This window comes from Anabrus simplex, chromosome 12 (assembly GCF_040414725.1).
Source record: "Anabrus simplex isolate iqAnaSimp1 chromosome 12, ASM4041472v1, whole genome shotgun sequence".
In the NCBI taxonomy this organism is placed as follows: Eukaryota; Metazoa; Arthropoda; class Insecta; order Orthoptera; family Tettigoniidae; genus Anabrus; species Anabrus simplex.
Window position 1 is genome coordinate 90,072,819 of NC_090276.1, and position 27,887 is coordinate 90,100,705.

General features: G+C 38.3%; 1 protein-coding gene across 6 annotated transcripts in view; it reads right to left on the minus strand.

Annotated features, from left to right (window-relative positions):
* Window positions 1-27,887, minus strand: part of cnc (cap-n-collar) — a 553,804-nt gene that overhangs the window by 147,172 nt on the left and 378,745 nt on the right. For all 6 annotated transcript variants that reach the window (XM_067156616.2, XM_067156615.2, XM_067156620.2 and 3 more), the window contains one exon: window positions 22,545-22,626. In XM_067156616.2, the coding sequence (XP_067012717.1) occupies window positions 22,545-22,626 (82 nt within the window). The remainder of the gene's footprint in view (window positions 1-22,544; window positions 22,627-27,887) is intronic.

Below are 27,887 nucleotides of genomic sequence, written 5' to 3' on the forward strand. Positions count from 1 at the left end.
TATATATAATAATGATAAATTGAGAGGAGGAAAAGATTTGGTGGTCATCACCATCATCATCATCATCATCATCATCATAATCACCCAATCTGTCCTTCAACACTGAATTTCTCCAGCAAACACGAACCCTTCTGTCTGACCTCCCCTTAATATTATTATTGGCTATATGAAACCACGTTCTTTCTTTGAAAAAATTTTTTTTCTTTGTTTTTGTGATAACACATAACAGAACTAAAAGCGAGTACAAAATACCCATGTAGGCCTAAAAAGAAATGTGACTATTCAATGTAGTGATGGAAAAACTGATTGGACTGGATTACAGAACCTGAGAAACATTTTACTCAATTACAATTTCTTCACAGAACGTCAGTCATAATTTCTTTTTGCATGAGCTGGAATGATACCAAAGTTGTTTTGAAATGTGGGACTAACCATGACATCTTGGAACTTTCCAAATTATATCCTTTATTTTAGTTATGTTTAACATTTAAAATGATCTGTAATGTACAAAATAAGTGGTTCAGTCTCTTGGGAGAATGTCTATATCTGAATTTGCTGAAAAGGTTCCTTTCAGGGGCACTTAAAGGGATTTCTGTGTTTAATATTAAGAATACCCCCAGCAGTGATGGGTATTATAGGATAAGTTTGATGTCTTCGGAAATACTCCATGCACACTGGTTCTGCTGTAGTAGAAGTGAAAAAGTTATCATCATCACTTAACCTTTCCCATGTCTACTTCCACACGACATGTATCGATTAAAATTTTATTTCAAGTAGTAAATTACGAGTAAAAAATTACATTTTGTAAAAAGTAATGATTAGGCCTACAAGTAAAACTAAGTGTGTTACTTTCCAACTCTGTAAAGAGTATTTAGAAGCAGACTGAGTAGCCCAAATGGGCTCAGTTTGGTGGCACATTCTCCTGTGGGAAAACTTTTTGTTATCTTCATAATGAGCAATTTTCTGCCTCAAGATACAATGATCAGAGAGCATAGTTGTCCAAGTCTTAAGCCCGACAGCTAGTAGCACCACCAAAGGGTGTGTGGTTGTACGGGAATGCAAAAACTGAAGGTAGTGTCATAATGAGCTGTACAAGGCATGACGAAGAGTGACGTAGTTTGCCATTGCTTTCCTCATATTCCAAAGTATTCCTGAGTATTCAATACTGCAAGGCAATTTTCTGACTTCTATTACCTTTGATTTGATCCTGCCTGCATCTATGGTATTTATGTCACTAAGAGGAATGATCTTTCAGAAACGAAGAACTTTCTTTCATGTGAGACTGAATTCAAACAGCCTCTTAACTAAGAAAAGGACTTCCAACATTACTAGCTCATAGGGGATAAGAAAAAAAAGATACAAATCATGTTTGTTGTAATACATAGTAAGGATAGTGATATTAAGTTTTTGAATAGGTTATGTTCATCATTTTACAAATGCTGTCAGGTCATGTCTCTTTCATGACATGCTAAATTCATCACGACTTCCTTCTGTCTCACATAATATTAATAATCCAGAGAGCTTAGAAATGTACTGTTTTCATTATGGAATCAAACCCAGTAAAACAGAAAATACCTGAGAAAGCTACCTTCCACCAAATAATAAATGAAGTCTCCTTCGTTGAGAGAAATTAGTCTTTTCTTAAATTCTTAGTTTAAAAATCCTAGACATAAAGATTACAATATTCTGGTAACCTACTGTATCATCATGCAGAAAATAAATTTAAAACCCTGAATATGAATGTTTTATTGCACCCATCAACAAAATGACATTTTACTTTTTGAATTCTTAGACCAAATTCCTGTCACATTGAAAAGGGATGTGAAGAATGTGAAGTAGCTCTGTGTATTGTTCCTTGTTTCAAAGTATATCATATGGCAAGAAATATGTGAGCATTATTTATGGTGAATTGTGATAAAATATTCTAGTTTTTATTGTATTTTTAAAAATCCTATCATATGTCTTTTTTGGGTAATTGTGTCAGCACTAACGGCAACTGCTCACAAAATGTATTTCAAAGACTTTTTGACACCAATGTATAAATTTGAGCTTTTAATATAATTTCCTTCAAAATATGTCTAATATTTTCGTGAATAATTTTAAAAATTGTAATTCTTCATGATCTAAATTTATAATAAATATGAAATTTCACTTTAAAAAACTGAGAGGTTTTGGAACAAAATTCATTTTTGAAAAAATGAAAAAGGGTTCAAATGAATCGCTCAGATTCCAGGTAAATATTTTCTAGTTTAGATGCCTTTCAGAAAAGTGGGAATGAATTTGTCATTCAGGGTGACTGTTGGTGGGAAAGTAAAACTGTAATGTTCCGAAAGTAGACTTGATCAACTGTAATTCTCAAGCTGTGCTCTTAATTTGGTGGAGCCGTTATATCCACCATATGACTGTGCACAAATAAGGAGGGAAAAGGAGAGAACCATTCGTTTCCAAATTTGGTGCAAACCCTTCCCTTGTGAATGCTCACGGCTGAAGCAGTGACAACCATTAATCATTTAGCTCCCCTGAGATGTCAATATTCCAGGCTAAAGATTAATAGCCTCTGGTCATAAACCATATTTTATACCTGGCCAACAACTTACCATGAATTTAAATCCTTCTTGGTGTAAATCCTTCTTTTGTTCACTGCACTGTTCACCACTGGACACAACACTTCACTAAACACCTGGCCACCAAAATGTTAACTTTGACGATGGCCTCCGCAGCGCTTGCTTGCTTGCTTTCTGGGTTGCGTCCTCTATCCACACTGAGTATGTTGCCTAACACTTGCAGCCAAAACCAATCAAAAGGCTCGCCTGCCTTGGCAATATGGCTGCCGCGTTGCCACGACGGAACATCAGACAATAGCCACAGCAGCCTGCGGCATGTGCACGCGAGAGTTGGTAAGGGTTGACTGCTACACTAACTGGGGAAGGGGGGGAACCGTATCCAAAGCTTGATTTCCCATAATCCCTTGCGGCTGTGATACCCCGCCGAGCGAGTCTTGCCCGTGAATACCATCCGCCTGCCCCGTCGTGTTTCCAAGGCCTTCCCCCAACAGCAGTGCACGGTTGCCACGGCGGCGACAGACCAAAAGTCCCTGCAGCACCAACAAGTCGAAGACCGGAGCGCTCACTACCACCAACAACTGGCAACGGAGCTAGCATCGGCGGCCTCCAGATTCCAACTCCACCTCCTCGTCGAGGGGATCCGATACCTGCTGCAACTTCTCTCTGTCTGACAGCCACAATAAATGGTGGCCAATTTTAATAATATGACAGCCTCTAGAAGCATCTTTACAGCTTCAATGAATAATAAGGGGAGAGAAGGAAGAATCCATTATCTTGAAGAGAACCCTCACACCATTGGACATTGTTTCAGGGGAGGGGGTGGCTGCAGGGAGAAGGGGAACCAATCCACAGACAAAGGGCAGCAACCCAACAAAAGACAAATCCCACTAACTTCACTCTCAAGAGTTTTGCCACCATATTTCATTTTTTGTTCCTCTCCTGCTGTCTTTGATGGGTAATGCTAATTTCAACACGACTCAAATCCTCACAGTTGAGAATTTTCTGTGCAACATGCAGACACACTGACGTACTTCAATGGCAACAATAAAATCATAATACAGAACTTTGAAGTGACAACTTCAGATCTGATTTACATGAAACACAATTTCCACGACCAGCAACAGTAAGCTCTAAATTATTTTCTCCATACCAACATCCAATTCCAAATTGAGCGGAAGCAAAGGAAAACTATCTGAATCATCCTGTGTATACCATAAGCTTAGCACTATACCACTCGCTTTCCTTCGAGGTCCTGTTTTATTTGTGATCCATTTCTTGCCTTGCACATCTTTTTCAACTCATGGTCAATTCTCTTTACAAGCCTAAACTATTCTAACCTTGATGTAGCCACAGAGAGGGTGTTTCACTTGGATTTCTTGATGGAATTTTTGTTTTGGACATTTTCTCTTATTTTTTTCAGGAGCACTGACTCCAGGACTTCCATTTCTCTGATCTCGATACTAAGCCTAAATTGCATCTCTGTTCAAATTAAGTGGACATTATTATTATTATTATTATTAGCCTATTATTATTCGAAACTTGGTGGCACATGACTTTCTTTTTTCTATTTCAATAAACTGACCACATATAGCCTACTGATTCCTTTCAGGTCAGAAGCTTTCTCCTTTATTAAATTTGAAATTTGCTACCGAGTTCCTTTTAGGGAGATTTCCTCACTGTCTTCCCAAATAACACTACCTAATTTTCATCCCAGCCCAAGAAATAGTCAAAGGGTCCACAATGTTGACAGCATCAAGATATTCGGTTTAGTTTCAGTGCAGTAAAAACTAATAAGTTTACAGTACATATCATCACTAGTAGAAAAATTTATATCATTAAAAAAGAAAAGAAAATCTAGCTTCTAAAATATTCTGTAAACAGATATAGTAAAATGGCCAAACAAGAAAGTCCTCTTAAAAACTCTCTCGCTCTCAGGGATATTTGTTATCTGAAACTTACTTTGTATGTGTCGTAATGAATCTTTAAAATAATAATATATATAATGTGAAAATTTTACGACGTCAAAAATGATACATTTTCTTGAAAATCAAGTCTGACTATATGATGAAAGTAGATTCAAACTCGACTCAGGTGTTCTCTGTGTACACTTCCAAAGAAACATTCAATTCACTTGTCTTGGATGTAAATCAGGGGGAGGAGACAGGAAGTGCATGTTACTTGATCAACAAGGAGATGAACGTACTTGTCTCTGCTTCTTCAACCATTTGTGGCACACGAGCTACACAAAGCAGCATGCATTCTTGTTAAATGCTCATTATAAAATTTCCTCCACTGCCAATCCATCATCTCAAACATAACCAACAAGTGTCAATTACCCCAATGTACAGCCCATCACCCATTTTAGACTATAATTTGCTTTCACTCATTCGATCACACATTATCACACCAGCTGTAAGCTCAACATGATGAAACTAATGCTTCCAATGACTTCTCTTCCATTATTTCCCACTTTCTTTGATCCTGCTACCTTCTCCTCTCTGGTCTTCAGTGAACAATCCTCAGGGTCAGTGTCAAACCATCTTTCACTTCCATTTAGCAATTCCCTCCAGAATATAAAATGTTACTTGCATTGTTTTTCATTTTTCTCCACTAGAATTTTGCACCTAGCATCTATCTTTCCACAGTGCATTACAGATTTAAAGTTAATTGTTAATTGTCTTAATTTAAATGTTAGACATGAAAGCAAGTTAGACCAAAATTGAACAAGAACAATTGGCCAAAGTGAACTACGATAAATAACATCATTTTCTTTTGCATCCTAACTGTGTTCAGATAACAACAACAACAACAACAACAACAACAACAACAACAACAACAACAACAACAACAATAATAATAATAATAATAATAATAATAATAATAATAATAATAATAATAATAATAATAATAATAAAGGCCAGGATGTTGATCATGTAAATAATATTGAAAATGCACTTAGAATGTTAAAGACTGACTTTACTAAACGACCTAAAAGTTAAGAAAAAGTGTTATAAAATGTAAAAAAAAGTTTAAAAATTAATGTTTAAAAATCCTTCAGAAAATAATAGGTTAGACACAAATTACATAATACAGGCCTTTTATTTCAAAAATTACAAGAAAGAACTTGAGAAATTAATTTCAACAAAATATAACTATCATTCACAACCAAAGAGTCTAAAAAAAGAAGAAGACTACTTAATATTATACTGTGTTCTATTCCAATATTTGTAATAACTACTAGCTAAGGGTTTCAGACATAATTTCATAAATTAATATGGTAAACTGGACAAATTGGGCAAAATGACCTAAAGAGACAAAATTCTCCAAAACATGACTGAACAATTCTGAAAAATCAAGGAAAATGCTCTTAAATTATTAAAAAATCCAACAGGATAATGCAAAATAAAAAATTATATATATTTGTAATCGAGCTGCCAGGAACAGAGTTTGTATATATTGCAGCCTTGTACCTGACCACTCAATACAGAGATGGTATGTCATCAACATCCGGGCAATAATAATAATAATTGGAAATTAAAGAAAATTCTGGGCCCAATTAAAGACAAAGATGAATATAGACATAAACATAACCATGAGCTGTATACTCATATGCAGAAGATCTCTCATGTCATGCAGGGAAGGAGAACTGCATTTTATGGCCACCTGCTAACCAGCCAACTTGGTTCAAGGAGGTGGAAAGAGTTGCAGGAAATGGGGATCACTTCTGAAGATAAATAGAACGCAACCCACTCAGGACGAAGCTACAAGACCACCAGGGTTTTCAAGAAAGACCAAAGCTGAAGACAAGAAAGAAAAGAGCAACACCGGCAACGAATGAAGGAGCACTGGCAAAGATCAGAGCCCAGAGAAGACAGCTGAAATAACTTGGCCCTTAGTAGGCCAAGAAAGAGAAAATATACAATTGTCATTAACAATATTTACATAAGATGTAGAAATTCTTTGTTTCCACTGAACAGGGAAGGAAATAAAAGCAATTGCTATGACAACGGGCATCATAAATAAGAAATCTAGTTTAAGAACTGTACGAGTAATAGATTATTTCTATTATCGTGATAAAAATTAAGGTTTAAAGTATGTTGCTCTCAACTATTGTCAATATTTACTCTTTCTTCTTCTTCTTTTTCTTGCCTTTTCTCCAATTTTACGGCAGGGTTCCCTTTCTGATACCAACCCTATGACGAGGGATGTGCCAATAGTTTCATGAAAGCAGGAGCCATACAGGCACTAGCAACATTTTCTAGAGAAGATTTGTTTGCCACTAATAAGAGTGAAAGAGACATGAGAATGTAAACAAAACTTTGGACAGGTTCAATGATCTAAGAGGAACATTTTCCACCAACTCACTGCATGATAATCCACAAAACACCTCAATGGACCAGGTTATTGTGCCAGCCAGAAAGCGTGCTGTCATGCTCAACCAAAAGTCGACCAGGCACAGTCATGACAACTTGCAGACGCCTGCCTGTTCCGACCTTCACCTTAGCCTTCCTCCCCCGCCGGTGAATGTCGACAGTATTTCACCCCACAAGTATAGATTCTTCAGGAGAGTGACACAGCAAGAACATCCTCGAGATGGCCAGATTACACTTAACTCTCTCACTAACAACAACACTCGTATGCTTCATGTGATCTCGTGCAAATATCGTTCCAGTTTAGGTCATAGCTTCCTGTGCTGATCTTTTCATTTTTACACAAAATCTACTGTAATCTGTTTGTCATATTCATGTCTTTACCTCCAAACCAAAGGAAACCCCACGGGGCACTACCAGCCCCTGATGGGCCAACTCAGCGCAAAGGCCTGCAAATTATGACTTGACATTTGGTCGGCACACCAAATCTTCTCGGCCATTATCCTCGGTGTGGCTGCTATCTTGCTGTCAGATAGTGCCTTAATTCTTGTCATGTAGGCTCACTGGATCAATCCTGACCTGCCTGGGAATTGAACCCAGGAAAAAAAACACACACACCTCTTTCTAATATGCATATCTATGTTCAATGTGACAAATTTATTTTTGTAAGAAAGGACTTCCTTTCTAGTGGTAGTCTGGATTTTACGTCTTACTTTGACCATTCTACTATGCATTCACCTCCTTCAAGACTTCACTACACATACGTCTTACTTTGACCATTCTACTATGCATTCACCTCCTTCAAGACTTCACTACACAGTCTCATATTTCCTGGATCATCTGTCTTCCGTTTGGTCTGGCCAGACGACCCTGCTATGGTAACAGACTAGGTTATAAAGCCAGGAACTCGAAGTGGAGAGTTGACACCCTAAGAAGGCCAATAACTTCAGGTGGAGAAGTGGTACCCCTGAAATCCATCAGGTAGCGTCTGGTGGCTACGAAGGCATCTATTCTCTAGGTTGAGAGCAGCCATTTGGATCCCATGGTGGGCTGGCGTTAGCAAAGGCATGTGGCTGCAAAACTTCAATCCAGAATCAACAATAGAGCCAGTCAATGATGACGATGATGATGATGATGGTGATGATCTCTGACTAAATCACTTTTGTTTCGGTTTTATTTTCATCTTGTACTCTAAGTCAGTGTCCATAGTATTCAGCAACTTCTGCAGACTCAGATAAAATAACAATATCATTGGCAAATTTGATTTCCCTCTGTGACTGTGATTCATTTTTCAAATTTATTTCTGATCGCCTTTACTGCCTGTTCTACAGAATATAAAGTTTAAAGGCATGGAGGAACATATTTCAATCCCGCTTCACTCCATGTCATAAGAGAACAGGAAGAAAAGTGATGAATTTGCATGATATTACAAATCCTGATGTTCACCTGCACAAATGTTGGCCCTAGTTCATCTTTATAAAACCTTCCTAGGTGCAAATCAGGATCTGGTCTTTCAATGAAGCTTCCTGAATTTATAATGATTATGATAAAATAACTTTACAACAGCTTTCTCAATATTTCATCATTTCAGCAACTTTCCAAAATTGCCATTTTAGTTAGCGACAAACTTCAGGGTTACATAAAATCAGCTTCATGGTCCGTATCGCACTTCAATAGATTCACAATTAAGTATTTATTTATTTTCCACCTAGTCGATACAATGATTGCTTAAGGCAATTTTTAATGGTCAAAAGTGGTACATGTTTCGTGTATTATTAACATCTTCAGCCACATAACACTGTTTAGATGAAAAATATATAAAATTGACAAAGTAATGCTTTAGAGGAAGTGTCCTTAAAATTAACATAAGATTGACAAGATTAAAACAAACAAATAACTCAAGAGAAAATATATAAATTATTTCTACAATAGAAAGCAGTCGTCAAGGAAACACTTGTACAATATTCCATAGAGAAATTGTCCTAATAAATATTCTTTCCTTAATAATTCATGAAAGAAGATCAATTTATAAATTAAAAATTATACAATTTATAAGTAATTATCGAAATGAAGAAATCCTGATATCACAGTGCGGCTCTTATTATTAATGTAGATGAAAATATAACTAATTCCTAGTTGTCAAATCTTATTAAGCCTTATGATAATTATTTGGGGATATTAGGTCGTGTAATAATAAATAAATACCAGCTGACGCGTTTCAATCCTGCGACCAGGATCGTCTTCAGAGCAACAACAAAGCAAAATGGCTACGGTCTCTCCATAGTAACCAGACTCAAGATAGAGAGACCCTGTTAGAAATATAGTTCATTCCAGGGCCTCCAGAGTCACGGAGAAAGATGTTGACGAGTTAACTATGGAGGGTAGCCATGATCTACTCAGTATATAGCCGTCACCTTTGTTAAAGTTATTCGGGCGTTTAGCAATTTCAATCGCCTCACGAATGATTCTGGGAATAAAATGATTCTCTTTACAAATGACAGAAGTTGCATCAAAAATTATTTGATGGTCATTATGTATGGCATGTTCTGCCACAGCAGACTTCTCTGGCTGGCAAAGACGTAAGTGCCTGCGATGTTCTTTAACCCTTGTTGCTACTTTCCTACATGTTTGGCCGACAAACCGATCCACAGGAGCAAGGAATCATATATATTCCAGCACAGTTTAAACCAATAGGATCTTTGACAGATCGCAAACAATTGCCTATGGTGATATTAGGCTTAAAAATGGTCTTGATATTGTGCTTTCTGAGAATATTGCCAATCCTATCCGTGACAGATTGCACGTACAGTTTTGCGCCGGGTGTAATATTGATGATGCGTTCTTCCTTGCTCTTGCACCTGAGGAGGTGGAGGAGCGGGGGATATAGGTGAGTCAAGAACTTCCTTGCTGTCACCTATAGCTTCAACTGAGGAGGAATAAGTTGTAGGGCTATCTGTAGGAGGAGAAATTCCAATTCTTTTTTCGTGATCCTTCTCAAGCATTTTCAAATATACTAGAATTTGATAATATAATGGATTCTTATATTCTCTTGAGTTATTTGTTTGTTTTAATCTTGTCAATCTTACGTTAATTTTAAGGACACTTCCTCTAAAGCATTACTTTGTCAATTTTATATATTTTTCATCTAAACAGTGTTATGTGGCTGAAGATGTTGATAATATACGAAACATGTACCACTTTTGACCATTAAAAATTGCCTTAAGCAATCATTGTATCGACTAGGTGGAAAATAAATAAATACTTAATTCTGAAACTTCAGGGTGTTTGGTTTGTAGTATGTTAAAATTATCTGCACAGTACTTACGATGATATGGACAGTCACAAAGTTAAATATATAAAGGATAGTACAAAAACATGTTTTATAAAACTGCAAAGATAGTCTTCCTTGATGCAGTAAGTAACCATGTTTAAATTGCGTTTATGAACAAGGAGACTCCACTTTGCTACTCAATCTTTACATGTATTTATGTAAATAATTTTTTCCTGACAAACTGGCGACTGTCTCAACATTTTAATAAAAGGATTGAAAGTCGTATAACATAACTTGTGTGTTGATTCACTGGTATTATTATATAAACACAGAAACTAGTAAGCAATATCTATTAAAACTGCTCTGGACTCTGCTTTGAGCCGCCTGCATGGTAGAATACTAGAGGCACACGAGTTCCTCATCAAATGTCCATTAATTCAGGCCCCTCTATAAAAACCTGGAAATTTGCATAAGGAACTGTCTCCTAGTTTACATACATGTTAAAATTACTTTTTTAGAATCTCTGTTACATATGCATTTAACACCAAGAAAACTCTTGTTGTACATATCATCTTCCCACAGTTCAGACAGGTTAGCCTATTGTACTGGGAGGGGTTCTAATTGGTGGCCAGGTGAATGCCGGCAGCTCGAGAGGGTAATGATACGGCACTACTCTCCACCACCTTTAAGTACTGAGCAGCCACATTCCTCTGTGTTTTTTGCCTTCAAATAAGTCCATAATGAGTTTGTGCTGCCAACCAACGTGGCTAGGTCTCTGCTCTTCTCATCTGTTGTTTTCAAAATTTCATCACTCAGTTTCTTAGCTTTCTCTCTTCTACTGATCCCCAGATCTTGTTGAAGAGTTCAACTTGAAAGTAGTCTTAATCTTTTTTTTTTTAATTCTGTAATAGTTGCTAAAAAAAGCTTTTCTCCTGTCTTCATCTGTGTCTTGATTGTTAGGCTAACATTTATTAAAGACTACCTATGAATTCATGGAAATGAACTTTGTGGCCATTTACGGAACCAATAAACACAAGAAATTATATCAAAATGTATTCAGTACAATTTCTGATAGAAGCTGTAGAGAAGAACAATGTTATTGGCTTTACGTCCCCGTAACAACTTTTGCTATTTTCAGAGACGCCGAAGTGTCGGAATTTTGTCCTGCAGGAGTTCTTTTACGTGCCAGTAAATCTACTGAAAGCTGAGGAGAAACAATCAATGTCTAGTAATTCACTGAAAGTCACCACGATCAGGAGAACCTTTTAAGTGGTCCTCCACTAAAACTAACCCAACAAGTTAGCTCAATGCCTGTTATGACTGCCAGCTCTGTACTCGGGTTGGACGCCCTCTAAATTATTTTTCATTGCTTCCCATTTCAACTCTAGGCAAATGATGGGTTGGTACCTTTCTCAAGGCCACGGCTGCTTCCCTTTCATTCCTTGTCTGTACAATTGCACCTACACCCACACACAGCAGTACGTGAAGCTCAATCTCATGGGCTGTACTGCGAAAATGAGCTACAGAACTGGCAAGCCATACAAGTCCGCGGAACTCCCCGCACTAAAAGCCATATTCTTATAAAATAATAAAATAAAATTAAAAGAAATAAAATTGTGGTCTCAAAGCAACGAGTGCAGTGCTAGAATAAGGAACTTTTCGATTTCATGCGACCAACAAAAGGCAGATACATATTGAACACAATTGCTCTTGTTAACAAGAAACACAGAGTGAAAGTCTCTTCTCTCTGGCTGAGAAGCGATATTCCCCGCTTAACGGACTGAGATAACACCGAGTGCAGGTAAAGTCTGGATGTCTCTACTGTGGCCAGTTTCATGAAAAGCGGATTAGCATTCATTCAATCCAAGCCGAATGACTGATCTACCTATAACTACTCCAGAAGATGACTTTGTTAGCGATTCTCTATTTGAAATTATTGCATAGGGACATTTGTTTCGTTTGTATCTTAAAATTATAAATGGAAGGATTATGTTTTACTGTATAATGTCAAAAGAGACACAAAAGTCAACACTACTGAAAATTTGCCACGTTAAAACAATGTTTAAAAAATTAAAATTAAGAATCTGTCCCGAACATTGCCACCCTGCCCTTCGATGACTAAAGAAGTGTGAAACGAGCGTGGTAAATATTTCAGGCAAAGCAATTCAAAGGAACTCGCAACACCTCAGTACAGTGTAATGAACAGTGTATAAGAAAAGCCTTGCGTCATCAAAACTGCTCCCTTTCAATTTTGAAGTCTGAGGGTAGAATTTTCTTCCAACTGGACAATAAAAGGCACTCAGCAGCAGAAACAGTCAGTAGCCACACTAATACGGAAAAATACCCAAATTTTATACTGTGGTAGTCGCTGTTGTTTTCAGTCTCAAGTCAGAAACATCACTTTAAGAAGAATGGTTAGAAGAGTAATTCTAGGACCATCAAAAATCAGTGAAAAACTAATTAGAGTTTATTACAGAAAGTAACTGTGTAAAATCTGTTTCCATATTCAACGATGGCAATTAATTAATGCATTTATTTATTAAAAAGTCCACTTTGATGTACTCCATATTAAAGCTACAGATTGTAATAAGGTCAACCACAAAAAACCTACATTAATTAATGAATTAATTTATCAATATTTAAGATTTTTTACTTTTTCAATTGTGAAGTTACTGCACCAGTGTGGAAGCAGGCTTGTCAGTTGGAATATGACACACCTCTCACTGATGCTCGCGGCTGGTGCGCCGTTGAGACACCTCTGCAAGTCGCCTAATGCATAGAGAGTGCACTAAGGGAGACATTACCGCATCTGCCTTTGGCTTTCATAAAAAATATACGGCTCACCACATGGACCTTAATTTTCTAAATAATAATATCAGGAAACTAGTGCAGACTTATGTGATGTCTTCCCGGGATATTAGGCTGTGTCGACATTTCAAAAGTGTTGAAATTCCAGCTACACTACTTTTTCAGCATCGAGAAGGCTATGTAGTACAGCGCCACCATCAACTTTCCGCTCTCTGTCTCTCGGATAGTTGTTTCTAAGACCTGAGCATCATCAACTGGCAGCGAGTAATGGTCACCAAACTCTCCTGATCTCTAAGCCCTCTTCTTTCCAGCTGTCATGCTTCATTATCTATAAGGCTTCTCGGTACAGACGAGAATGATACCGACGGGTGGGAGCCAAAAACGTGGCCTCGTCAAATTTCGCTCCATGATCGAGAAAAGAGAGAACGACTCCGCTACAGCAGATTTTTCACTCGTCCAACTGGAAAAATCTGCAGCAGCAGAGCACGCTCTCCCTTCTTTACAGCTTTTGCAGATACCGATGTGCTGGAAATTTTGTCCCGAAGAGGTTCTTTTCCATGCCTGTAATCTATGGAGAAAAGGATGGTGTATCCCACCAAGAATGAACTGTATTCGAAACAAAAAACATTATTTTTATAAACAATAGGTACACAAATGTGAGAAATCTTCACAATGGCTTTAAGAGGTACAAATGAGACAGAGAGAGAGAGAGAGAGAGAGAGAGAGTAACTGAGGAGTTTACTGCAAGAACCCAGTAACCCAGATCAGAGAGATTTTCCCATTTGCTTCACACCATCACTATATGCATACAAAATTCTACTATTAATTAATATACAATGGAACATTATAGCTGTGAATTATTCAGAGGGGTTACAATGGGTGGCAAGTCTGTTCTTTCAAATATAAATTTAATTTTCATTCATAAAATATGAGCTGAAGTAGCTCGGAATACTTTCGTTGAATCTTTTGTTTTTTCAAATATTAAATATTGGGACTATTTTCATCACATTTAAATTTATTTTAGTTAATTTCTATATCTAATAAGCCTAAAATTTAAAAAAAATACAATTTGCTTGGAATGATTGATTTAATTCTTCAGATGTCTATGTCCAAGAACCCTGTAATTCTCCTGCCATAATTCAGTAGTCTCTTTTAGAAGTGAAAAGGCAAAAAAATTGTATCATTATCTTCCCTCTTACTTCATTCATGTTTGTTGCTAATTTAAGAATTTAAACATATCCAAAAACTTTAACTGCCGATATCTCAATTTCATGTTTTTAGGGTTAGTGGTTTATTGCAGAGAACTCCTCAAATGTTACAGAGAGAATATGTTTCTTGAACTGAAGACGCTATGTTTTATTTAATGCAAGTCCTGCTGATGTCCGGCTGGCCACACTTCTTCTCTTACTTAACATCACAACACGACAAATTAAGCTTAAAGTTTATTTATTCCAAGTATAATGTGGTCATGGAAACGAAATATTTATTTTAAAAAATAGATTGGCAATAACATAAAAACGTCATTCATCAAGCACAATCTTCTGACGCTGGGGTAATACTGTACATTTGTTACGAGTGACTCGAGAGAGATGATACGGGCTGATAGATGATGATATGCATGGCCCCACCTGATGGGGTCAAGCGGCTTCACCAAAACATTACAAGCAGGTAAAATGTTTACTGCTAGCTGCAGAGTTATTTATCATCCATCATAGTGACACGCCATTAGTCATATGTCCTATGTCATATTAACCTGAAACCGATGTAAGACAAATGACTCCACAGTCTGACTTAACAAGTACAGCAAAAATATGGGAGAAGTGAAAACAAGCAGGATAAAAACTATCAAATGAGACGTTCCTTCAAGAATCGCATTTCATTTGTTGCAACAAATGTTTTATCCAGCCTCTAAACACTGTGGGTGTGATCTGTTCATATTGGCTACAGGCCACGGAGTCTTCACTTCTCATCCTTACGAGCTAAGCATTACAGAGACCTGCCATTGATTCTTAATAGTATGTATGTCTTTTCATATCCTCACCTCTCCATTTCTCTTGGACTCCTCTTTGCTTTCCTAAAGTCTCCCTCCTTTTTTTTTTTTTTCTTTCTTCTTTTATAATTTGAAACAGTTTCACAGTTTTTTAAGGCGACACAAAAGAAACTAGTACATGAAACTCATCCGCAGTATCTACTGCCAAGTGATCACGCTCTCACATTATTATTTTATTAACATTACAAAACTATTTATAACGTTTACATTTTGCTATGTCAATTTATGACATGCCTACAATTATTTAACTATTACTATTAAAATGCATCGGATAGTGGAGGTGGAGGTCTCCCGACATAGAGATTTATAAATAAATGAAAATATTTTATTTTAATAGACAATTATTATTTGCCTTAATATTTAAAGTACACAAATAGATGAAGGAAACATTTAATAAACGAACACGTTTATTTTCCACACTCTGATGTCAGACTAGCATAGTACATGGCTGCTGATAACGCTGTCTGTGTATCGTTTTTGACAGAGTAAGCTGTCTGAAAACAAACAAGTGCAATATTCGTCTTGGCGGAGACAGAATAAAATTCTACAATACAAGTTACAAGTGATGATTTGGTGGAAGTGTTCAAAATAAAGTTCAAACTACTGAAATCTTGGTGGAGTGCAATACATTTTCAGGTAACTTTAAAGCTGCTCCAGAATGAGGGCTGTTATGAAGCCTGCCAATAGCCTGATTTTTCTGTATGCGTTTTATCTCTGTATATTCTTGTATCAAAATGAATTTCATTTTCATAGCACTGCCATACAGCATTCTTTGTCATTTTCAACAATCTTGTCAATTTAAGGAAGAAAAATAAACTTTAAAAATAAAAAACTGTTAAGACTTTGGAGATTTTCAGACTGCTGGTAATTCAGTGCAGGAGGTGATTGAAAGTAGTGATTTATGTTCACAAGTACTTTTCTGGTTTAATCTTTGTATTTGTTCAGAACATTCACATCTGTAGACTGACTCTGAAATAAGTTGCTATTTTGTTTTCATGACCAGTGATTAATCTGCTGTTTCTTGACACAAGACAAACTTATATGTCCAGGATTATGATCTACTATGCTCACTTGGAAAAAAGAAAACTGAACATTAAACTTTTACTGAGGTAAACATTTTTGTTTCAACATAAAGGATTTTAAAAATTGGAGTTTGTGCTATGGTCTACTTAACATTCTCCATTTTTATCTGATACAAAAGAAGTAATGGACCACAATTATTGAAAATTTCACAGCTTTTCAAAGAGAATTTAATTTGCATACTTTCCACGATCAATAGCTAGTATAATTCATACAACCAGCACAATACAGGGATACAAGATAAAGTACTGTACTTTTGAAGCAGGGTTCCCAAAGGGTTGCACTGAATTATTACAATCACGTTCAAAACCCCCCCGCCATCCCAGAATTTGGTGCTGCACGTTATTAATAAATGAAGCCAGAACTCGACTCAATCCAGAGCGCATTGAAGAACCGAGTCGAAAGCTGTTTCCTGTCACCGCTGTCCATTATTTGCTCGCCTACCGAGTCTTTTGCTACGGTACGACGAGACACAGCGAGCAGCACTCGCTTTTGTCTAGCCTCGCTTCGCTTCACCTCGCCTGGCTTGCACTCCGGACGGCCAAGCAACCATTTCAAAATAAAAAGAGAGAGAAACTACTTCTTTTGAAAGATTGATGGAACATTTCGAGGGGATGGGGGGAAGGCGGAGGGGTTTGCTTAATAAGAACACAATGGAAAAATGGATTCCCCAGTTTATGACTAATGATAGTTTGGCTGTCGGTCCTTGGGGTGCAGGCAACAAAGAAGGGCCCAGCTGCGATGCACGCACTCGTTCAGCTGCCGGCGGCTCTTAGATCCTATCTAGCGGCCGTACTCGCCATCGAGCGAGCATACAGCCACTTCAACATCGTGCCCCGCATGAAATTGCTTGGATTAGCTCGACAAGAGTCTAGTAACTTAAGGCACATAATTATGACTTTAAAATGACAAATGAATATTTCATAACAAAAACATCTTAAGCTTTTATGAGAATCTTCATCCTGCTTGCTGATGACTACCTATTACCATGTGATGAGGAACGCTCTGTGAACTTTTACTATGGATCTATGACTAAATTATTATCTTGTCAAGGTCAGTTGGTTAAAAATTAAATTTCACTACAAGTTAGTGGATGTAATGGATAGATGGGTATTGAGATTTCTGTATATTTTCATTTAAGAAGGGACGCTACTGAGATTTTAGACCAAGAATGACCAACTTTGGGGTAGATGATGGTCACTTTCGAAGGTCCAGCAGACACAGTTAAATCACAATTTAACTGGGCAGACCCACTCCACCTTTTTGTTTTTTCTTCTCAAAAGTACATTTTTGTAGAATTCAGAATATTCCAGACAAATCAGTTTCAGGGTGATTTTATGGTATTCATTATTTGCAGCATCCATTTTTAAATGGCTGAAAATTTTCAGAAATACCTTGTGACAATGTATGGAAAAATCAACTGTTCTTAGGTTGCAATACCACTTTTTTTTTTAAACTTGTTCGAAATATACGCTTTTTAATTACAGCAGTAACAAACCTAATGGTACCAATTACTGCCCTGATCTCTCTAAGCACAGTAGACTAACCAAGTTTTAAACCAGAACAAAAAAGTAAACTTTTTCAAAAAAAGAAGCATAATTCTAAAACTTATTGGTCAATTTACACCAAATGTTCATTTTTTCTTAATTTAGACTAAATATGGCAAAAAAAAGAAGACAAAATTCATTAGCAAATAACAACTCAAACACAGAGGCACTGATCCAAGGCAACTATTTTATACAGGCCAAAATGTGCATGTATTTTAGACCTCTGGGAGAGAATACGATATGACAGTGGACTGTTTCCTTCTGAACCTAAATGTTTGGCTGAATCACAGCTTTCTCTCCTTAACCAGTCTATAAATAACTTTCTCTTTGATCACAAAAGCCAGGATTTAAATGCAATATACCCCCACTTTTTAATTTTTAATTTCTTTTTAAATTTTATTTTTTCTAGATATTAGTGAGTTTTAAGATCTCCTTTCTCTGAGGTTTTCAGCTTAGCAGATATTATGAAAACAGAAAAACATACTGAAAAGCAGGTTTTCTTCTTCAGGTATGAACTAATGTTTGTATTTTGTGTTCAACAGACTGAAAAAACTTACAGGTTGTATTGTATATGCCAGCTGCCTCTGAGGATTAGCAGAAATCAGATTCCTGAAGGGTGGGGAAAAAGTCCATTCAACGCTTCATCTCATATGATGTCGGCATTTAAAAGATCTCGGGCGACACATCTGGTGTTCATCCGACAAAATTCATTAAAGCTCAGCCACAGATGCCCAAGAGAGACTCTGTTTACTCTGCCATCTAGTAGGTCTAGAGTAAAATGCCCGATGGCATCAAATTAAAATGCTTCTACATGGTAGCTGAGACAACACCTGTTACATGCCACTGCTTATTCCTCCCCTTTACTGTTGTAATTGCTTTTTGTCCTGTTTTCCTAGTATTAATCATATCCCTTCCCTTTTCTTGTCTTGATCTTCTCATCTTATACTTCCCACATCAAGACTCCTTCTCCACCAACGTTCAACCCCACCCTCCTGGTGAAAAGGGAACAGATTTTTATGTCAATATGTTTTTTTAATAAAATAAATATTTTCAATAATTCTACTACATAAATTGCTATATTCTCTTCATTATTATTATTATTATTATTATTATTATTATTCATGATATTTCTCACATAAATTTAAGCTTAGTATTTTCCTTCTGGTTCTTTCCTATTCTTATTCTTCCATTCTCTCTCTCTCTATTACCGGGCGAGTTGGCCGTGCGCGTAGAGGCGCGCGCCTGTGAGCTTGCATCCGGGAGATAGTAGGTTCGAATCCCACTATCGGCAGCCCTGAAAATGGTTTTCCGTGGTTTCCCATTTTCACACCAGGCAAATGCTGGGGCTGTACTTTAATTAAGGCCACGGCCGCTTCCTTCCAACTCCTAGGCCTTTCCTATCCCATCGTCGCCATAAGACCTATCTGTGTCGGCGCGACGTAAAGCCCCTAGCAAAAAAAAAAATCTCTCTCTATTCAAGTGAATTTTTCTTTGTTTTTAACGTTGTTTACATAAATTTGTACGATATAGGGCTGTACAGATTATTATGGGGATTGAGAATGTTTGTATATTTCTGATTTCAGATTATTAACTATTGTACATATTATTCTCGTTTTTAATTCGGCCCTATGCTATGAAAAAATACATGAAAATGCATTGTGACCTTCACTGCAGGTGCTCTCACTCCGCTCAACTCTCTTCGGTCACTGAGACCGCTTATACAGTGCCAGTACATAAGTGAAATGATTGGTTCATTTTTCTTTACAGCAATATGTTGCTGAGTTTAGTCTAACTTTTTCAAGTGATAGAAAAATAGTACTCTATCAAAAACGTGAGAAATCTGTAAATGGGGATCTTGCACCATTTAGCAGGTAGTAAACACAGAATGGCCACTTCAAGTGCAACCTCTCGACAAGTTCTTTTAGGCAAAGCACCTTCCACTTCAAAATCCCCATTTTGAAAATGTTCTGCATATTATGCAGATTCACACACAACTTTTCTTACATCTGATTACCAGACTCCAGCAGTAGAAGAGGCAGGTGCACTAGAAAATAATGGAATATTTTCCAAGTGGTGTTTTATATTGGCGATGACTCGCTTATTTACTGAATCTCTGGAGGTGTTATGACCGAATCTGGTCAAATTTGATGTTTCATCTTATTTACGGATGCTGCTCAAGATACAAGGAGCACAGCTGAAGCTTCCAAAACGTGACACACGTAACATGAATAGAACACAGTTTACACAGAGCATTTGAGTAGGTGTGTACTTTATATCCTGAGGTGGACAAATAACTTGCAAATGGCAAAAAAAGAGTTTGTAAAAGCCCACAAGAACTCAATTGTTCCAAGCCAAAACCACATCTTGGACTTCCACATAGTCTCATTGTTATTCGTTGAAAGACATGGTTGGAAGCAGACGATTTTCAGAATTTTAATTCAGTGATAGACAAAGTAAATAAGTATGATGCTTCATGAATTGCAGTTCTTCAAACTTACTTCAGGGCAGTTCATTAAAAAAACTAATTATCTGAAAATTTGAATTTTTCATGTCACTCCTTGTTGACTGAGATGGTTAACGAGGTGTTGCACATTGGAGGTTTGCGATGGGAAACTCTGAGGACTGCTGTTTTAACTGACCACTGTCTCAACATGGCTGGTGAGCAATTCTTCTTCTTCTTTGTCGTTTAGGCCTACTGAGGACCACGGGGCTCGTATCTACTCTTGGGTAAAGTTGTTGCTTTCTTCTTCTTCCAATAGTCCTTCATGTGCTGACTATGAGCCAGCTTTCTCTCCTCGGTCCACTTAGTTCCTGTAGTCTTCTTACTTGTAAGGGACGTTGGGAAAACTCCGTGTCGGATGGCTTGACGGAACAGTAGTCGGTCATGAGTTTGTCCCGGTGGGATATCTAGTTGTTCCGCTGGTGAGCAATTATTTTATAATACGTACTTAAAACTTTGTAATAATGAAACAAAATATGTTTAAACTTTTTACTGCATACCAAAAATACTCTGAAGTTGTTTTGGTGTACAAAACTCTGTTCCATACTGATGAAGCCAGGGAGGAGAAATGAGCTTGTCAGGGGCTGCGAAGAACTGGGACTGCCCTTGTCTCCTCTTACCAGCTGACCTGTCACTGAGTTAGGTGTCACAACTGAGTCAGGAAATAGTTTCTTGAAGGGGGGGGGAAGGAAATCTGCAAACAAGGACCTCTCACTTTCACATACCCTCAGACAAAGGGACCCATTTAATAAAATAGATTACCACGTTAACTAATTCTGCAAAATAAATTTATTGATACTGGTAAGAATAAAAACTTATTAAATGTACTGCAGTCTCAATCAATACTCAGGCTGTCTTTGCCAGAACATCATATCTAGGATGACAAAGCCCTTCATTTATTTCAGAAGAAATAACTGCTAGCAAAATTTCAAGATTTCTGGTCACAACTGAAGGAGCTATCTTCATTTCTTCTAGATACATAGAAGAAAATTGAGAAGATTCCAATTTTAATTGATGGTAGTTAAATAATTAAAGAGTTTCACCTCAGTAAGTGAAGATGTTGGTACATTTGTTTGTGAATAATAATAATAAATTGGCAGGATTAACACAAGGAGACATCTAAAACAAAAGAAATGGCAAACTGACCAAGAAGAGAAGAATGCCACCGTGAAAGAGGGAAAGAACTATGGACACAAGGGAAGGTAGGAAAACAAACACCTTGCAGTAATGTAGTCCTAAAATGTGCTTATTTAGAAATAATAATAATAATAATAATAATAATAATAATAATAATAATAATAATAATAATAATAATAATAATAATAATAATAATAATAATAATAATAAATAATAATAATAATAATAAATAATAATAATAATAAATAATAATAATAATAATAATAATAATAATAATGTGATGTCTGTCTTGATAAATCAGAAGAAAGTAAGTTCATGTTTGGGACTACAGAGTGGCAAAGTCAGCCAGACAGCGTGATGTTATCTGGAGCCAACAGCTGCCGACTGGGAGGTCCAGCTCTTCAACAAGAGCGGCCTCTTCTGCAAGGCTCACATTAGTTCTTCTGCTATCAAACATTAGGTTCCCATGAAGAAACAGACGTTTCTCTTTCGCAGTGAAATGATAGGCCTGTCAGGGTACCACTAAACTCGTTCAGCTGGAATGGCACATGTTCTCAGGACACTGGCTAGTTAACAACACACAGTGATAGTGTACTAGCGGAGGAAATATCTCCCTCTCTCAGAGGTAGTTATGCATACAGAATACTGTATATTACATTTCTAGCAGAATTCATAAGTGACACACTGGAAAACAGACAGCAAATTTCTTAATAGACAATATCCTACTTTCAGGAATGAACCTTAGCAATTAACCGCTTGTCAGAAAGAGGAATATGAAAGATACATTATAGTTTACATAGTTCACTTTCTTCAACATCTCCGTAACATCACTTATCCTCTGTAACCAGCACTAGTCCATTCTGTATTTTAAATTTTCTTCTTCTCTCCTTGCCATAAATGCAGACTTCCAGCTGCTCCATTCAATTCACGGTTGGCAAATTTGTATATCAATTTAAATTTTAAAAATTCTAAATTTATTTTATTTTCCATCTCCCCAGCAGTTGCTAATTTTTAGCAGCAAGATTCTTGTGTTTCACTCTGATTATCTCCTGCTGTTCCAATACAGCAGGGACAGCACAAGTAGTAGTGTTCCATTAAATCTGCTCTACAGCTCAATTAATTTGCACAAGGCAGCAGTGAGAAGTGAGCAGGAGCTTTCTCTGTGGAGACCCCACCCAGTGAAAGGCTCAAGATACCATAAGAGTAATCAAACTTACCAGTCTCAAGGTCAACTGTGTACGCCAGACCGGCCCAGGGGTCCAAGCTCTCCTCTGTGCACGATCCATCCTCATCGTCCTTCTACAAAAATAACCAAGTGTAGGTATAAAGAAGACATCCTCCAAAATGTAACCTCATTTTATCAATTTTGCCACTTTATATTGTTTTTGAACAGGAAATGGAATATGATTTAATACACAGCAGGGCTTAAAAAAATATTTATGTAATTTTAAAAAGTGGGAAATCAAGTCATTTATATAAGAAAGATCGGAAGATGACAAGGAACAGAGAATAGGAAAGAAGAAGAAGAAACATGAAAATACTAAAGGACAAGGACAACCTTGCCATCAGTCTCGGTACTACGTGAGCCTGTTTCATATCCCGCAGGAGCGAGCCATCAGCACTCATTGAGGGGCCATGCTCAGTCTTGATGTAGAAAGAGTAGGATAAGAAAAGAGTTAGATAAATGGAAGACACAAAGATAGATACAGGTGGTAAAAAGATTAGGGGCTGACAAGAAATGGATGTAGACCCGGATGAGGAGAGAGCACATTAAAGTATACACAATATGCTGGTCCACAATGCCCCAAATGGCCACTGGTTCTCAAGGTGTGGTGTGGTGTGGTCTGCGAATGCAAACAAATATTTTGACAACCTTTACAAGTCATTAATCAGTCTAAGATCGTAAACAAACTCAATAATCAGAAATATTTTGTAAGTGTTGTTTCAATGATTGTTAGCTTAGACTTCACCATAATATGGATGAACACAAATAAGCAGTTGGGATGTGCATCTCCTAGTTCAGTTGCTTCTCCTGGTGTACCAGGTAAAAATATCAAACAAATAATGTGATGAATATCGACAGCACAGATTTCTCTCTTCAACAACTTCAGTGTGTTATATGCTCCGCCAATGTACGAACCTGCTGAACTTTGTACGAGTCCTGACACAGACATTCGGATCTTTCTAGTAACTTAATTCAATTGTTTTCTTTTTAAATGGATAGACAAGTAGATCGAAAAAATCGTTTCGGGAGGCGCAGTTAAGCCGTATCGCGTATGCTTAGTTAGGCAGTTTAAGAGCCTACCTGGTGGCGATGATCGTTAACGGGTCAACACCGTGGTTAGCCGGTTCGAATCCCGTTGGTCGAAAAACATTTTTACCATCAGAATGTTAGGCGGCACTAATCACTAGACTAAGTGCCAAGAGCTTCCAAATCTCTCCACTGGGCTCACTTGGAGTGAGGGCGTATGACGACGTTGCTGGTGCCTTGAGCAGACCGCTTGGTGTAATTCGACAGGAGTAGGCTATGTGCCAGCACCTCTTCCTATGACGCCATTTTTCCTTTGTTTCCTACTTGCTTAACGTTGTACTAACACATCGAAAGTTTTCCGCGATGGAAGGATAGGAAAGAGCTAGGAATGGAAAGCAAGCGGCCGTGGCCTTAATTAAGGTTTTCACCTGGTGTGAAAATGGGAAACCACCTTCAGGGCCGCCGACAGGGGGATTCGAACCCACCACCTCCCGAATACAGTACGCGACCATAACCGCACGATCAACTCATTAACTCGTATGATGAGGTTGGGGTGGGGAAGGGCATCCAGTCATAAAAACTCGTTACGAAGATTCGGTAAGTGGCTTTGCGTCGCACCGACACAGATAGGTCTTATAACGACGATGGGATAGGAAAGGACTAGGAGTTGGAAGGATGCGGCCGTGGCCTTAATTAAGGTACAGCCCCAGCATTTGCCTGGTGTGGAAATGGAAAACCACGGAAAACCATCCTCAGGGCTGCAGAGAGTGGGATTCGAACCCACTACTACGAAGATTCATTCCACTTCATACTCGACCCCATAGAGAAACGGGACAAGAGTTCAGCTCTTTAACAATAGAATATAGAATGCATTGAATTTCGTTAAATATAATACTGTAGAAACTGTTAACACTCGCCTCGAATTCTAATTTAGCCAGTATTACTGTACGGGGGGCCGCAGAATTGACGAGTTTGAGAACCGCCGACCGCCGTGAATTGCGACGATTTAAACCTTGGTGCGAGTTGGAACCGTGTGCAATTCATTCAGATGGACAAGAGAAGTGGAATACATCTTGGTCAATGCTACTGCAGACACCCAAGCTCTATTGTTAGTCCTATTTCCACCATCTGAAGAGTGAAAAGCAAGTAAGCAGACGCCTACTTGATCAACATGTCTCGTTAATTCTCTCGGTGACGATCAATAACAGTTAACACAACATTCAACTGGCGGCCGGCTCGCTTTACCATATTAGTTGACAATCTCTGGAATTGCTCTAACATTCTCAAGCTATCTATTTGACTAAGTTAAAGCGATAATGGTTTGTATCGGAATATCTGAACAGAAAAATCTCAAAGAAAACGTAAAAATGGTGTCAATCATAAATAGGCCTATGTCTTTCAATAAATGAAACTCAAATTGAAACGAAATTAAATGGCGTATGGCTTTTAGAGCCGAGAGCGTCCGAAGACATGATCGGTTCGCCAGGTGCAGGTCTTTTTATACGACTCCGTAGGCGACCTGCGCGTCATGATGAGGACAATACACCCAGCCCCCGTGCCAGCGAAATTAACCAATGATGGTTAAAATTCCCGACCCTACCGGGAAACGAACCCGGCATGCTAACCTTAAAGCCATGGAGCCGGACTCGAATCCATCCTTGATGTCTCAGTCATGGCCATCTACTCGCAGCCCGCATGATCACATCGGCCATCTTTGATAATATGCAGTGCTCTCCCTATTCTAGTGGGCGCACCGGTCTATCGCCAGGCTAACATAACCTACATGCATGCTAGGTACGTAATATTAATACATATTTGAGTCAGTGCGTGGTCCAAATTAAAATGTAAATACTGTAAAACATTCATTTAAATGATAAATCTTCATTATTGTCAGCGTAATTGCTTCAATTGCATCGGAGTTTAAATGTTTAGGTTGACTATAACGTAGTGCCGTACGGGGACGGTGTCTGGATTAGCGTGAAATCGCACGAGAGTACTCCACCCGTATGGTAAGCCCTGGTGTTCTGATAATGAATGTTCGTGATAATAACACTAAAATAGTTTACGTGTCTGATATTACTGTCAATACACTCTGTGGATCATTGCTACAGACACAGGGTTCGAACTCGGCAGAGGTCGTCGGATTTTTGAAGGGCGGTGCTCCATGTTGTACGATTACGGCCTCCAAGAGATCTCTAGTGAAATATTTGGTGTTTACCCGACAAAATTAACTAAAATTCAGCCTTGGACACCCGAGAGAGATTCGGTTTACTTTGCCGCCTAGTAGGTCTAAAGTACAACGGAACGTCGAAACTGATGAGCAAGCAGCCAGATGACGTCAAATTAAGATGTTTGCTCAAGATAGCGAGGGCATATTATTGTTATCGATAACGCCCTAAGAGGAATGCATTGCAATTTTATCTTCATTTTTACGTAGTACTGCCCGCCCGGCTACTCATTCCTGCCACCTGACTGACTAAAATTCCTGGGGAGAACACTGATATGTCTCAGTCGTGGCCATCCATCAATACTTCACATCTCAGCCTGCACGGTTGCCAGGTAACGTCACACGTTTTGTATCACTAATTTCGTGACTCCAAATGTTCATACGATGTCAGAACATAAGACAACATTCAACATACCGTGAAAATAAAACGATAACAGTAAATCCACTTCTACTCTGAGTCGTTTCCCAACACACCATCATCTTGTTTTCTGGTCCCAGCTGTGTACAACGCCCACTTTTACAGTCGCACCATTTCCTACGTTGAGGGATGTATTAGAGTACTACTACAAAAAATCAGAAGGACATGATTTTGGTCGGTTATAGCATTTAACCGGTTAATGTGCAAGCTATAAAGTTTGGTCCCACATGTTGCCTATGAAATTAATCGCCATGACTATTCCTCTTACGACATGGTGAAAAGTATTGCGTGATCAACGATGCACGTACTCTCAAAGTGACAAGCTGTTGTATAACGGGTTGTTTACATGCAGAGTTAGATGGAATGTGTTCGTTCAGTGGCCGCACTGTTGTACACACGGTTCAGAGAAATATGATGGCACTCGAGGAGGGGTAGTAAACGAAAAATTACAAAACGATTTCCTTTGCTAAAATCAAATGATCATAAATATGTCTCCCGGTCATGGCCATCAGTTTCAGATGACGTAGCCTGCACGTTTTTTCGCGTCACGTTACAAACATTTTCGGATGACTCCAGCTTATGCCAAAGAGGATCGCTTTGTGGTTAATTGTGCGCACTTCTGCGGCTGGGGAGAACCAAAATGAACTGCGGGCAGCAACTGTCAGAGACCAAACCATTCGCAACAGACTGCGAGAGACAGGCTTGAAGCACAAAGGTTTTACAAAGGTGTGCAATAATGACCTCGTCACAGAAGAGATCCAGATTTTTTTTTTTGTTTTAATTTGCCTTGTGTCGCACCGACAAAGATAGGTCTTATGGCAACGATGGGATAGGAAAGGGCTAGAAATGGGAAGGAAACGTTTGGCCTTAATTAAGGTACACCGGGCTGAGTGGCTCAGACGGCTGAGGCGCTGGGCACCTGACCCCAACTTGGCAGGTTCGATCCTGGCTCAGTCCGGTGGTATTTGAAGGTATTCAAATACGTCAGCCTCGTCTCGATAGATTTACTGACACGTAACAGAACTGCGGGGCTAAATGCCAGTACCTCGGCGTCTCCGAAAACTGTAAAAGTAGTTAGTGGGACGTAAAGCAATTATTATTATTATTATTATTATTATTATTATTATTATTATTATTATTATTATTATTATTATTATTTATTAAGGTACAGCCCCGGCATTTGTCTGGTATGAGAATGGAAAACCACGAAAAACCATCTTCAATGGGTTCCAACCCACTATCTCCCGAATGCGACCCTAACCGCACGGCCAAGTGGCAGATCCTGATACTGGTACTCACTAATGATGAATCACGTCTGCGGGTGTATACACGTGGGGTGGCATCACTGTCGACGGCTGCTGCCAGGTACATGAAAGACACTGTGCTCGATCACGTTATGGTCCCTACTTTGTATCTGAACAAGACAATGCAAGAGCGCATACAGCAGCCGTCACCAGGAACTCCAGATTCAAACCATCGAGCATTTATGGGACAAGCTAGATCGGGAAGTTCCAAGAGCTCCTCACACACTTAACAACTTGCAGATTCCCTGGTCGAAGAGTGGAAGACGGAGGTGCGTCGGCTGATCAGAAGTATGCCTAACAGATGTGCGGCAGCCATACGGGCAAATGGAGCCCATACCAGATACTGAAGGGTCTCACGTA